General features: G+C 44.4%; 1 protein-coding gene across 1 annotated transcript; it reads left to right on the forward strand.

Moving 5' to 3' along the window:
- The first annotated feature begins 2132 nt into the window (after nt 1-2132).
- Nucleotides 2133-14286, forward strand: LOC138983843 (uncharacterized). The gene is made up of 5 exons (XM_070357184.1): nt 2133-3721; nt 6507-7480; nt 8861-9092; nt 11281-11761; nt 13433-14286. The coding sequence occupies exons 1-5, from the start codon at nt 3528-3530 to the stop codon at nt 14111-14113; spliced, it is 2562 nt and encodes an 853-aa protein (XP_070213285.1). The 5' UTR covers nt 2133-3527; the 3' UTR covers nt 14114-14286.
- The last annotated feature ends 672 nt before the right edge of the window (nt 14287-14958 follow it).

Below are 14958 nucleotides of genomic sequence, written 5' to 3' on the forward strand. Positions count from 1 at the left end.
AGGAATCGACAAGGAATAAGAAGAAATTGTTTTTAAATCGATTTCGGAAATTTTATTTTGATCATAATTTTTATATTTTTAATTTTCAGAGCTTGTTTGTAATCCAATTATAACATATTTATATGTTTTTGGAATCAGGAAATGATGTAGAATAAGATGAACGTAAATTTGGATCGTTTTATTTTTAAAAAAAATATTACAATTTTCAGATTTTTAATGACCAAAGTCATTAATTAATTTTTAAGCCACCAAGCTGAAATTTAATACCAAAGTCCGACCTTTGTCGAAGATTGCTTTACAAAAAGTTCAATCAATTTGATTGAAAAATGAGGGTGTGACAGTGCCGCCTCAACTTTTACAAAAAGCCGGATATGACGTCATCAAAAGTATTTATCGAAAAAAAGAAAAACAACGTCCGGGGATATCATTCTCAGGAACTCTCATGTCAAATTTCATAAAGATCGGTCTAGTAGTTTGGTCTGAATCGCTCTACACACAGACACGGACAGACAGACAGACACACACACACACACACACACACACACACACACATACACCACGACCCTCGTCTCGATTCCCCCTCTATGTTAAAACATTTAGTCAAAACTTGACTAAATGTAAAAAACGACAACATTATATCCGGAATTCTTCTGTTGTATGGAAAACAACTTAAAGTGCTCTCTTTGCTCGAGTGATAATCTTCCTTGCGTAAATCTGCGATTCTGGCAGAGAACCAATCCACTTTACTCACTTTGCAACCAGAAAACACCCATTTCGTGCATATATAGTTAGACCCGTTCGGCGATCGCATTAAAAACAACTCAAAGTGAGATAAACGATTTTCTCTCATCGCTAGAGTAAAACAAATCCTCCCAACTTAAGCCTGCTATATGCGCTAGTCTGGCAGAGAACCAATTTTCTGACTACATGTGCTGTAACATGGGAACACCCGATTTTGACGTACTGAATTTGACCCCAAACGATGGTGCGTTGGAAATAACTCAAAGTGAGAATTCTGTTTTGAATTCTTCGCTAGCGTGAGAACCCTTCTGGCAACAACTTGCAAGCTGCTGACTTATTGCATTGAAAACAACTCGAAGTGAGAGAACCGATTTGCACTATTTGCTAGAGTGAAAAGACAAAAATCCTCCTGCGGGTCTGGCAGAGAACCAATGTTCTGACTACTCTACCTGTGCCGTAACATGTGAACACCCAATTCCCTGTCAACACTATTCCTGAAAGAGCAGAGGATGTGGGGGTGGGAGAGTGAGGGGAGGGGGGGGGGGGTAATAGGGGGCGGTGGGGAGGGGGTTATTTTGAGAGGAACATTGTTCTTGACTGAGCTTTTAGCCGACATTCTCTGTGTTTTTTGAACGTTCGATGTTGTGTAAAGTTATTGCTTAGTGAAAGAGTTCTAGGCTATCTATCGCTGGAACTTTCTTTGGAACCAGAGTAGTGTGCGATATAGCTAAGAAGTACGGATACTTCCAGTTCTTAACTTTAACTCGTCTATAGACTGAACATTTGACATTACCGAGGTTGGTTTCGCCCTTTTCTTAGTTTTTAGTCAATTAGTGTACATGAGCAATTACTGAATTCAACCAGTACGCTCATATGGTTTTGCGTGTCCGCAGGCTCAATAAAGGAAAATATACACACGTTTTTAGGAGATAACGCTTTGGTGTGATAACTTACAATTCGAGATTGTGTTGCGGCCGGACGACAGATCATCTTTCTTCTCCTCCATCTTCCTCTAACCCCTCCACCCCTACCCCTCCCCCTACCCCTTCCACGGAAGAAGGAGTAAAAAAATAAAAAAAATAAAAAAATAAAGACTTCATTGAAAACAACAGATTAAAATAAATCGGAATATAAGAAGAAAATATTCAGGTGATTGGAATTGAACAAATAAGACGCAAACAAGAAAACCCAAACAGAAGAACAATGTTGACTGTGCGTGAGAGCGAGAAATCAAATGACCACATACACACAAACAACTTGGGTCGCATCTGTAGAGAATTGTGACTTCGTGGTCTTCGTCAATACGTGAGTACAGTACTCTTTGGTCGCAACAAACAGTCTTAAGGTTTATAACCAACGCTCTTTCTTCTTCCTTTTGTTTCAGAATGGGTACCACATCTTTCCAGACAGAATGAGAACGTCTTGACATGGCATGCACCTGTGCGCTCCAGCCACGTCACATTCTGCAATTTATCTAGGCTAGCAACTTGTCCGGCTGTTCAGTTTAAACGGGGCCTTACCATAGGCCTGGAAACACCTGCCTGTAAACCAATTCGGAAGACAGACTCCATCTTTGCCAAACACTTCGTGCCAGAAACCAGGAGAGATTTATTGTGTTTATCCTTGATTCCGAGTGAAAGAGTCTGCTGAATCTTTCTGCATCGGGATCGACCAGAAACAGAACACAACGATTTCCGTCTAACCATTATCATGCACGCTCTTCTTCGAGGATTGTAAGACCACCTGTTTCCCTGAAAGCGGCAAGGATTCACCCTTGCCTGTTTAGATTATACTGAAACAATTTGAGCCTGTGCAAACGAAAAAAGAAGAAGAAGAAGAAGTAGAAGAAATGTGAGTGCAAAAGAGCGCCTCCCAAAATAGCACGCTTTTGAAAACAATCCAGCTTTCCTTGACAGTTCGTTATGCCTGTCACTAAAGTGACACACTTTATAAATCGTGAAGTTTGCACATCTTGACTTGTGATGAAGCTTTTAGCAACTTCTTTGTAATACTTCTTGGCAAAACGATTTGCTGCTATTTGACAGCGTGGAATGCGCCAGTTCAGCCAGCAGATACTCTCAGCGTCTGTTTTAGGCACGGCGCTCACCTATGTAACTTCAGCAGGACAGTACACGCACTGCAGATTGTAGCTGGTTTGCAGTGTGTTTTTTTCTGTTTTTTTCTTCTGTTTTTTTCAACATGGTTTTATTTCTTTTTGGTACATATATAACATGACAACAACATCAGACATCAACATCAAATAACATTAGACATACACGACTTTGCTATATGCATCTTAAAAAATAAAAGAACAAAAACAACAGCCAGAAAGCACAATAACACGTACAATTACATAGCCCATATTCAATACATTTCTAAATTATATAAATACATACTGTGTGCTGTGTGTTTATTTCCCCCCAAGACAGGCGTGGTGATTGTGGGACACTTGTTTGGTCTACGGAACAGTTTTTACTTTTAGCGCGAAGTTATTCTCATGTCTCGGGGAAATTAAGTAGAAGTGCAATGCCTTTGGTGCAGTCGTCAACCACCCAAGGCACTGCATACCCCCAGCAAAGACAAATCGGTCATCCCTCCCTCTCTCACACACCCAAAGTCCCAAGTGTTTGGATTAAAAACAAAAACAGAATTTGGTGTGATTTCCTTCGACTTCAAAGCTTGACAAAATAGGCGCATATAATAGACAACGTCATTTGAATGTCAAACGTCAGAAACAATCACCATCGACAAGAAAGCTGCGATACAATCTGCACCATACTGACCTCATGGAAGACTCTTTACGCGGCGCTCTGCAGGCGCTGTACTGCCGCCATTACAGTGACGTCACTTCCTTGTCCTGCTATCTGGAGCGTCAACTTCCGCTAAGGGAGCCGTTTTATCAGCTAAAGCGCGTGCCACATTTCCAGGTGCGGGATGACTTGCACCATTGCGACGCCCCGGCCTACGCCCCGATATCAAGGTGAGTTCATTGACATTGTTTAAAGGTGCTGTTCTAGGGGCAGCGTTGGCTTGAAACCTGTGCGTCGTTATCGGCGTGGGTTCGATCCCCACGTTCGGCGAGGGATTTACTGTAAGTTTATTGTTACGTTCTTTTTGTCAGAATGTATATATGTATTTGATGTTTGAATAGTATGGTTTTTATTCATAGGTAATATGTAAAGCGCGGAGAGCACAGTTCACTGTGGTTCGCGCTATAAAGCTCTCATTAGTATTATCATCATTATTATTATTATTTCCCAGACGGTCAACTTTGTGCAGACTCTCCTCAGTGTGCGAACACTCCCGTGTACACGCGGCATGCGCACGATAAAGATCCCAAGTTCACAGCGGAAGTCAGTTTTAGGGTTCGGAAACATGAATCCACGCATGCTGGACAAAAAGAAGGGTAGAGTAGCGACGTACGGTATGGCAGTTCGCTTTCCCCAGTGAGAATTAGCTACGTGAATTTCAATGAGGCTAACCATTCATGACTTAATGATATCTTATCCTTATCGTTATCCTTACCTAAGGATGATATCTACAGATTCGTGAAGAGCCTGATTTGGGACGTGCCACATTCCTACGCCACGATTTACAAATTCTGTAAGATTTTATCTCCTAATTTCTGGCGTTCTTAACAGTGAAATTTATATTGATACGATGTTGTATGTAGAATAGATACATACGGATCATTGACATTAAGACGTTTTTGAGTTTGATTAAGGAATTCCGCAAACACAGACAATATAGCTCGAGGCCGCCAAATTGGTATCTCCGCAGTTCAACAGTTATGTTAGCTCCACGGAAGGTATGGAATTGGTTGATTGACGTTTACTTCCATACGTGAGTCTTGAACGCTTTGACGCTACTTTGCTGACGTTACATGTGGCTTTGATGGTATGTTTGTTTGTTTGCTTAACGCCCAGTCCACCACGAAGGGTGATATCAGGGCGGTGCTGCTTTGACATTTAACGTGCGCCACACACAAGACAGAAGTGGCAGCACAGGCTTCATGTCTCACCCAGTCACATTATTCTGACACCGGACCAACCAGTCCTAGCACTAACCCCATAATGCCAGACGCCAGGCGGAGCAGCCACTAGATTGCCAATTTTAAAGTCTTAGGTATGACCCGGCCGGGGTTCGAACCCACGACCTCCCGATCACGGGGCGGACGCCTTACCACTAGGCCACCGTGTTGCGGTTTTGATGGTATGGAAAGGTCATAAAATCAGACTGTTATTTTAAGAATGAAATAATGTATAAGGACGATTAATTTGCATGAGGGCGTGACTAGCTTGGCCACCCCAGCGTTAACTCTTATCTGAACAAGGAAGCGCATATTTGGTACAGAGAATTTACTAACAACCACTCACCCCCATAACCCTACCCCTCTCTCTTTATGTATTTCTGACTGTCTGTCTGTCTGTCTCTGTCTGTCTCAGTCTCTATCTGTCTGTCTGTCTGTCTGTCTATCTATCTCTCTCTGTCTGTCTGTCTCTCTCTGTCTGTTTCTCTCGCTCTCTCTCTCTCTCTCCTCTCTTAATCTGTCTGTCTGTCTGTCTGTCTGTCTGTCTGTCTGTCTGTCTGTCCGTTTGTCTGTCTCTCTGTGTGTGTATGTTTGTCTGTGGGTCGGTCGGTCGGCCGGGTGGTCCGCCCTTCCATCTGTCCGTCTTTTTGTCTGTCTGTCTGTCTGTCTGTCTGTTTATGTCTGTGTCTGCCTTAATACATGGATTGCGAACATTGCAAGTCATCGTTCTGTAGGCCCCAAAGCAGCTGTAGAGGCAGTAAATACACATTCCCTGCATTATGTAAGTGGATGCAGGTGTCCAGGATTTGCATTTGTCGCAGAAGGAAACGTCTTAAGATAATTGTGTCGATTATTTGTTGTGGTTGTACGTTTAGTCTAGACTTTACGTCAAGTAGGCTGCAATTTATGGTGGCGAATAATGTCCTACTTTTAATCTTAACCTTAGGTCTCGGATAAGACTTGTTTAGTTTAATATACAAGGTATGTTCATGCCTGAGTATCTGTTATTTATAATAGATTTGGCTGACAGAGTTAAACAAATGTAAATCCTTTTATGCGATGGGGTTTGACTAAGAATATAGACTGCCTGTTTATATAAAGCGTTGATTTATATCTGGTCGTTCTTAAAACAAAATGCTATGAAACTGTTGTTTGCCGATAGACAATGCTCAGGTCGCGACCTGCTAGAAGTGCTCACAAATTCTGAAAATGGTATGTGAAAGCTTAGTTTTTGGGGGTAAAAAGATTCTTGAATAAAATTGATCGCTTTTGTTCTCAAATGGCATCTTATTGCAAGTTTTAAACCTGTAGTGCTCCTTTGTAAGCATGTTACTGTATTGTCACACGTGTGTATTTGAATACATAATAATATTTTGTTTAAAGCAACTGGTATCGTGCTATTTTTCAGACTGGAGCGCGCCACACATGTGTGTATATGAATATAAAACATTTTGTTTTTGTTTGTTGGTATCGTGCTGTTTTTCAGACTAGAAAGCGCCACACATGTGTGTATATGAATATATTATAACATTCTGTTTTTGTTTGTTGTTACCGTGCTGTTTTTCAGACTAGAGAGCGCCACACATGTGTACGTGTGTATATGAATTTATTATAACATTTTGGTTTTGTTTGTTGTTACCGTGCTGTTTTTCAGATTGGAGAGCGCCACACATGTGTGTATGTGAATATATTATAACATTTTGTTTAAAGCAACTGGCATCGTGCTGTTTTTCAGATTGGAGAGCGCAACACCAGAAGATATTTCTCAGAGAGGGCGCGCAGGATGCAGGCGTGTTCTGGTGGAAGGGGACCTGGGCACAGGCAAGACCTTTCTCTGCTACACACTTCTCCAGCACTGGGCCCAACCCCGCATCAAGCCCCTCCTCAACGCCTCTAAGAGTCCACGCCTGGACGACATCAGCACCTTCAAGGTGGTCATCTACCTAGACTGTGTCCGGCTGTGCGTGTCGGACTTTCTGGCCAAGTGTCCGGCGGGTCACAAGAGGCACGTGCACGTCATGGCCTGCTCTCTTCTGGAGCTCGTCTCCCCGAACGACGGGCGCGTGTTCCTGGACAAGGTGTACGAATGGCTATCCCGGAACCAGTGCGAGGTCTGCGTCATCTTCGACAACGTGGACGCCTCCGACACGTGGCAGCAGCTGATTGAAGAGACGCTGCGAGAACACAACGGGTTCGGCAAGATTCTGGTGTGTATGACTCCAGGCCGCGTGTCAAAGAAGAACATTGACTCGCTCTTCTACTGCTACGGCCTTCACCCCGACTACAGCACCAAGCTGGTCATCTCCAGGCTCAAGAAGATCTCCGCGGAGATGGCGGAGAGAGCGAGCATCCCTAAGGCTTTGGACTCTACGCAGGAGCTGCTAAGGAACCCCCTGACCCAGTCTCTACTGGCAACCTATCTAAAACAACTCAAGCCCAAGAACAAGCCTGAGACTCAGTTCGACTTTATCGAAGAGATCGTGAGCTCTGCCATGGTGGGAGACAGCTATCCTGTGGGTTTGGGGTCTGGTCCTCATTCTCCGGTTGTCTCTCCGACGTCCTTGATGAGTATCTGTGAGACTGTTGCCTTCGAGTGTCTGGAGACCAACACCAACTACTTCTGCAAGTACAAGTTTCCCACCCACTTCTGGACCAAGCATCTGTGCGACTGCAGGATCCTCCATGAAGTGCACGACATCGCTAAGCAAGGTAAGGGCATGCATGCCTGCATGCTATTATCAGTTATTTCTAATAATTATGCTGAGCCTTAGCAAGTGATAACAGATATGTCTTTCTTTCTTTCTTTGTCTTTCTTTGGTGTTTAACGTCGTTTTCAACCGTTCAAGGTTATATCGCGACGGGGAAAGGGGGGGGGGGGGGTGGGGGGTGGGATAGAGCCACTTGTTAATTGTTTCTTGTTCACAAAAGCACTAATCAAAAATTTGCTCCAGGGGCTTGCAACGTAGTACAATATATTACCTTACTGGGAGAATGCAAGTTTCCAGTACAAAGGACTTAACGTTTCTTACATACTGCTGGATTAAAATCTTTACAAACATTGACTATATTCTATACAAGAAACACTTAACAAGGGTAAAAGGAGAAACAGAATCCGTTAGTCGCCTCTTACGACATGCTGGGGAGCATCGGGTAAATTCTTCCCCCTAACCCGCGGGGGGGAACAGATATGTCGCGGAAATGAATATCAGCATGAGCCGTTAGGCGAATGTTGATATAATTTTCAAAAAATATCTGTTATCAGTCAGAATATTAGAAATAACGGTTTCTTTATACCGGCTTATGTTAACCAAAATAATTATTGAAACGACCCTGTGAATACTTTGGACGAAATTGCCAAAATGAAGACGGGGTTAAACCGAGAGTTGTGACCTCACTCACGCGACCTCATGGAGCCGATCGCTCGATCATCTGACCTCATGTGTATTAACATCTGAAAAGCGGGTTCTCCCACGAAAATCCCTCACCTGACTAAACAGGCCTTTCGTTTGGCATTTTCTTTTCCTAGAGAAAGGGACAGATACAGAATCAACATCAGACAGTGAGGAAATAGCGTAAAACTACATCTGAAGTAAACCGAGTTACGCAATTTCATTTGATTCTTCAGAACTTTGACTACGAAAAATTAATGTTCCCTCGAGCTGAGCACAGCATGGCATTCTGAGAAGGTCTGTGTTGCATTGTCATTCTGTTCATGCACACTCACACACCCAAAAAGTTGGCTTTCACGTATTTTAACAGTGTAAATTATTTCATTGTTAATTTTGTTTAAAGTATCGTTCCTTGGAATAAGTCATCATGTTATATGTTTAATTCAACATTTAAGTTTGTCTGTGTTGGTTTTAGGATGATAAACAAAAAGGGTCTCGTCCTGACCGTTATAATATTGAGCGGGTCACCTACAACCACCCCTGATTTGTCAATGATTAGGCATATGGGGCACAAGAATGGTAAATAATTGGTATTTCTACATTTGTCAGAACATTTGGGACTCAAATTGGTAAAAGTAATAATAGCTTCCAATGTTCTCTCACCTGTTCTCCTCTAAATCTGCTCACCTGTCGTTGCCAGGTAGTCCCGTGGTGTCGTTCACCAGCCGCTGCATCCGAGATTACCTGGCCTCCAAGAGGGTATGCCGCTACCTGCTGTCTGACCGGGACTCGGACCACTTCCTGGACAACCTGGTCCACAAGCGCCAGTTCCACTCAGTGGTCAAGTTCTGCATCCGTCACTTCGTCAAGCTTGACCGCCTGGACATGGTGCAAGTCTTGCTCGAGAGACTGCTGGCTGTGGAGCCTAAAAGGTGTGTGTGTGGGGGGGGGGGGGGCAGTGGGGGTGGAAGGGGGTTTGGTGGGTGGGGTGTGTGGGGGCAGCTGGGGTGGGGGGAGTAGCGGATGTGTGTGTGTGTGTGTGTGTGTGTGTGTGTGTGTGTGTGTGTGTGTGTGTGCGTGCGTGTGTGTGTGTGTGTATGTGTGTGTGTGTATGTGTGTTTCAAGCTAGACATGGTGCGAGTGTTTCTGAGTCAATGCTGGTTGTGGTGCCTAAAAGGTTTGTGTGTGTGGGGGGGGTGAGGTATGGAGGGGTGTTCAGCAGAATGAAATGGTGGAGATTTTGCCAGTCTTTCACACGGGATAAAACTATCTCCCTACATCAATAAAGAACTCCCTGGGGGCTCTCTCTCTCTCTCTGTTTCTATGAATACATTTTGTTTCGAAATTAACTCATTAAAAATGTTTGCTCACCACAGCAAGCAGTTAGAGTGTTGAGTTTTGGCACGTGTCCAAGTGGAGGGATGGTCTTATCCCATGTTAAAGGCTGCACAGATCTGAGATAATTAGCTTAGCTGTTTACCCGAGAAGGCAAGTGCCTGTAATTCATCAGAAACACATTAACCCGTGAATGGAGTCCTTGAACCTAAACTCGCGCTGTTCACACCTTGTGTGTTCGTTCCACTGATTACGCTACGTGTACAGAATTCGGCATGCAGTCTTCTTCTTCTTCTTCTTCAGCGTTCCAGAATTGTCTGGTTACATGTGAGCTCGTTTGCCCATTTGGGTTCCCCACACTATACTCTGAGAGCATAGTCAGCTTCACTCCGCTTTTGTTGAGTAGGCATGCTGGGTATTTTCGTGTTTCCATAGCCCACCGAACTCTGACATGGATTACAGGATCTTTTCCGTGCGCACTTGGTCTTGTGCTTGCGTGTACACACGAAGGGGGTTAAGTCACTAGCAGGTCTGCACATAAGTTGACCTGAGTGATCGGAAAAATCTCCACACTTAACCCACCAGGCGGCAGCGACCGGGATTCGAACACACGACCTTCCGATTAGGAGGCCGACGTCTTACCACCACGCCACTGCGCCCGTCTGGCATGCAGTCAATATCATATCTGCTTTCCACCTGTGTTTTATGTTATGGTTAAGGTTTTCGTGCCACGAGAACCTGTTAACATGGTAAATAGGCGTATATTTAATTGATATGTCGTATTTATGTTGATGCTATAGTATCATTTATTAGTGGATACTTCATGTAATTTTTGGTACAGTTGCATTGCCTGGGAAATAATGAAACATTAGTGTAGCATAGTGTAGTCAAGTCTATTTCACATTCTTTTATGCTTTAATTCAGGCATCCTGACAAGTCGAGACATTTTCACAATGTCGGTTTAATAAGTACTTTAATTTTTTTTTTAATCTGTTCTGTTTGATATGTATAGGTTCATCAAGACGAGCAGACGTGTTTCCACGAGGGCGTTTGTGTACCTTATTTCATTTTATTCTTATCTGTTTAGTTCTTTCCTGGTGGATTTCCAAGTTCAGACAAGCCGAGGCGTTTTCACGAGGGCGTTCGTGTACTTTATTTCATTTTATTCTAATTTGTTTTTATCTGTTCTGTTTGATTTGTAGGGTTTATCAAGACAAGCAGAGGTATTTCCACGGGGGCGTTTGTGTAATTTCTTCTATTTAATTCTAATCTGTTTTGTTCTTTTCTGTTGGATGTGTAGGTTCATCAAGGCATACAGACAAGCCGAGGCGCTTTGACGAAGGAGTTTGTGTACCTTATTTGATGTTATTCTAATCGATTTTGTTTTGTTCTATTTGGATGTGTAGGTTCATCAGTGTTTTCGCGGTTGTTGTCTTTATTCTATTCTATAATACTCTATTTTGTTCTGTTCTGTTTCTTTTGTATGTTCATCATGGCCTACGGACAGGCCGAGGCGTTTTCACGAGTGCGGTTGTGTACCTTATTTTATTTTAATCGATTTTGTTTTGTTCTGTTTGGTTTACAGGTTCATCAAGGCCTACAGACAGGCCGAGGCGTTTTCACGAGGGCGGTTGTGTACCTTATTTCATTCTAATCGATTTTGTTTTGTTCCGTTTGGTTCACAGGTTCACCAAGGCCTACATACAGGCCGAGGCGTTTTCACGAGGGCGGTTGTGTACCTTATTTCATTCTAACCGATTTTGTTTTGTTCCGTTTGGTTCACAGGTTCATCAAGGCCTACAGACAGGCCGAGGCGTTTTCACGAGGGCGACTGAGCGAGCAGAAAGAAGTACTCTCCTGGCTGTGCGAGACAGACTTCAACCACGATCTCCTCAGGTTGGTGGCGGGTCACTTCCCTGCCATACTGGAGCTGTCCTCAAGCGAGTGTCCTCAGGAGGCCGTCAAGGACTTCGTCAGTGCTCTGCAACGTGCCCCCGAAGACCTGAGCATCCAGGGCATGGTGATCTACATGGACGGCATGTTCATGAACGCCTCTCTGGGTCTGGATCTGGCGCGAGGTCTGGGCACGGTGAGGTCTCTGACGACCTTGGTGGTGTGCCTGAGGGTCGTGGTTGATACCAGCTTCGTGGTGAACTTCCTGTGCGAGTTGTTCGACGGGAACCGGACTGTGAAGAACCTGACGCTAGAGGGCCCGCTGAACTCGGCGGAGAACTTGACGCCTGTGTTGCACAAACGGGTGAAACAGGTGAGTGGTGTGGTTTTATTTTCTGTGTTTGATACAACCTGAACACTATTGTACGCTTTACGCTTTTTACATTTAGTTTTGGCTGAATGTTTTAACATAGACCAGGAATCGAGACGAGGGTGATGGTGTGTGTGTGTGTGTGCGTGTATGTGTGTGTGTGTGTGTGTGTTATGAGCGATTCCTAGAAAACAACTGGGCAGACTTTCATGAAGCTTACGTTACACGCCAGTTGTTCAAAATGATATCCCCAAACGATTTTTTTTTTAATAAATGTTATTAATGACGTCATATCCGGCTTACATTGAAAGTTGGGGCTGCATTGTCACGCCCTCAGTTTTCGATCACTTTGAAACTTTGGTCAAGCAATCATCGACGAAGTCCGGACTATGGGATTGTATTTCAGCTTGGAAGCCTAGATATAAAATAATACATTTGGTCATTACAAATTTCAAAATGCTACTTAAAATTAAATGGCGTGAATACTCTTGCTTTTATTTAGGCAAGCTTTCTTCACGTGCTCCTTGTCCGCATTTTTCAGACAAACCCCTCACTGGTGACTGGTCTTTAATGTCACTGACGTGGGAAAGTTTGGCTCATTAAAAGCAAGAGAATTACCCCTATCACAACCCATACAAACCCCTCGCTGGTGACTGGTCTTTAATGTCACTGACGTGGGAAAGTTTGGCTCATTAAAAGCAAGAGAAGTACCCCTATCACAACCCATACAAATCCCTCACTGGTGACTGGTCTTTAATGTCACTGACGTGGGAAAGTTTGGCTCATTAAAAGCAAGAGAAGTACCCCTATCACAACCCATACAAACCCCTCACTGGTGACTGGTCTTTAATGTCACTGACGTGGGAAAGTTTGGCTCATTAAAAGCAAGAGAAGTACCCCTATCACAACCCATACAAACCCCTCGCTGGTGACTGGTCTTTAATGTCACTGACGTGGGAAAGTTTGGCTCATTAAAAGCAAGAGAAGTACCCCTATCACAACCCATACAAACCCCTTGCTGGTGACTGGTCTTTAATGTCACTGACGTGGAAAAGTTTGGCTCATTAAAAGCAAGAGAAGTACCCCTATCACAACCCATACAAACCCCTTGCTGGTGACTGGTCTTTAATGTCACTGACGTGGGAAAGTTTGGCTCGTTAAAAGCAAGAGAAGTACCCCTATCACAACCCATACAAACCCCTCACTGGTGACTGGTCTTTAATGTCACTGACGTGGGAAAGTTTGGCTCGTTAAAAGCAAGAGAAGTACCCCTATCACAACCCATACAAACCCCTCGCTGGTGACTGGTCTTTAATGTCACTGACGTGGGAAAGTTTGGCTCATTAAAAGCAAGAGAAGTACCCCTATCACAACCCATACAAATCCCTCACTGGTGACTGGTCTTTAATGTCACTGACGTGGGAAAGTTTGGCTCATTAAAAGCAAGAGAAGTACCCCTATCACAACCCATACAAATCCCTCACTGGTGACTGGTCTTTAATGTCACTGACGTGGGAAAGTTTGGCTCATTAAAAGCAAGAGAAGTACCCCTATCACAATCCATACAAACCCCACAGAGTTATTTGCAAACATTGTCTATTGACTTGGAGAATGAAACGCTAACACAGCAAAGGGAATTATTGAACTGATGACCTGCATTGTCTCTGCCTACAGGTGTTCTCGGGGAGCAGCATAGGACTGCAGAACCTGTGCCTGGAGCACATCAACTACCACCACCGCGTGGCCTACCTGCTGGCCTGCTGGCCCCACATCTTCCACAAGCTGGAGCTCCGCAAGAGCAACCTGGACAACGCCGCCACCAGCCTCAACGCCAAGCTGGCCGGGTGTCGTCACCTCTCCTCGCTCATCCTGGAGCACTGTCACGTCCTGAGCTCCACCCTTGAGGCCGTGCTCCGTCAGCTGTGTCTGCTGCACGGGCAGCTCGTCTTGAAGACTGTGTGTCTCAACCTGCTCTCCAGCGCCCGCCACTTCACGCGCTCTGACGCAAGGAAGGCCGGGTTCAAGCCTTCGCTGAACATCAACTGCTGTGTGCTTCTCGCTCAGTTCGTGACCAATTCTTCTACCTTGACGGATGTGACGATATGTCATGACGGTGTCGATGACGTCAAGCTGAGAGTAATGATCGACGCGGCGTCGAAGAGTGGCAGTCTTACGACACTGGACTTGACGGGCAACGTCATAGGGGACGAGTCTTGTGGTGACGTCATTAGCGCCCTCTTCAAAGCTCGGAGCGTGAGGACGGTGTATCTGCACGAGAACAGCTTCAGTGCTGAAGGGAGACGACTGATGATCAACAGCTTGCTGGACAGGGAGGACTTGAGGGTTAGCTTGTGATCATCTTGGATGGAACTATAGATATGGTTTGTCTATATTTATGGAGAGAACACATAAGGAAGGAATATTGTATACACAGGAGAAGGGATCAATGATCGAAAGTTTTCTGAACTGTACAGGGGGAACTTGAGGCTCAGCTTGTGATGACCTTGGATTGAATTAGATAGTTTTGTCTGTATCAGGGGCGGACGAGGGGGGGGGGGCACAGGGGGCACGTGCCCCCCCCCCCCCCCGAAAAAAGAAGAAAAAAAAAGAAGAAAAAAAAAAGATTTTTCTATGCTGATTCTATGACCATTTCTAAGTTCAAATGGCACCAGATGGCACCATTTTGCTTCTTTGGGCAAAAAGATTTCCGGGGGGGCAAGCCCCCGGACTCCCCTAGCAAATTCGGGCGCTTCGCGCCCATCACATTCACTTTCGATTCAAAGTGCCCCCCCCCCCCCTTACAAAGCAACTGATCCGCCCCTGTATGAATACGGAGAGAACACAGAAGCAAAATTATACTGTATACACAGGAGAAGGGATCAATGATCGAAAGTTTTCTGGACAGGGAGGACTAAACTTGTGATCATCTTAGATGGAACTAGATATTTTGTGTCTGTGTGAATACGGAGAGAACAGAGCAAGAATACACATGAGAGGTGATCAAAGATCTCTTTTTTTGTGGAAAGGGAGGACTGAAATTGTTATTATCTTGGATGGAACGGGAAATGTTTCGTGTGTGTGAATATATGAGAACAGAATGTGAACACCTCCCATTCGGTGTTGAGTAGAGACAAAGAGGATCAACAATTACTTGGACAGCGATGACGTTAAAGTTGAGTCTCTAATGATCTAACTATAAC

This window comes from Littorina saxatilis, linkage group LG13 (assembly GCF_037325665.1).
Source record: "Littorina saxatilis isolate snail1 linkage group LG13, US_GU_Lsax_2.0, whole genome shotgun sequence".
Classification (NCBI taxonomy): Eukaryota; Metazoa; Mollusca; class Gastropoda; order Littorinimorpha; family Littorinidae; genus Littorina; species Littorina saxatilis.

Bases quoted from the DNA above. Each gene is read 5' to 3' on its own strand.
- LOC138983843 (XM_070357184.1), top strand. From the start codon at position 3,528: ATGGAAGACTCTTTACGCGGCGCTCTGCAGGCGCTGTACTGCCGCCAT. The intron at 7,481-8,860 runs GTAAGGGCATGC...TGTCGTTGCCAG, and splicing joins GCACGACATCGCTAAGCAAG to GTAGTCCCGTGGTGTCGTTC. The intron at 9,093-11,280 runs GTGTGTGTGTGG...TTTGGTTCACAG, and splicing joins CTGGCTGTGGAGCCTAAAAG to GTTCATCAAGGCCTACAGAC.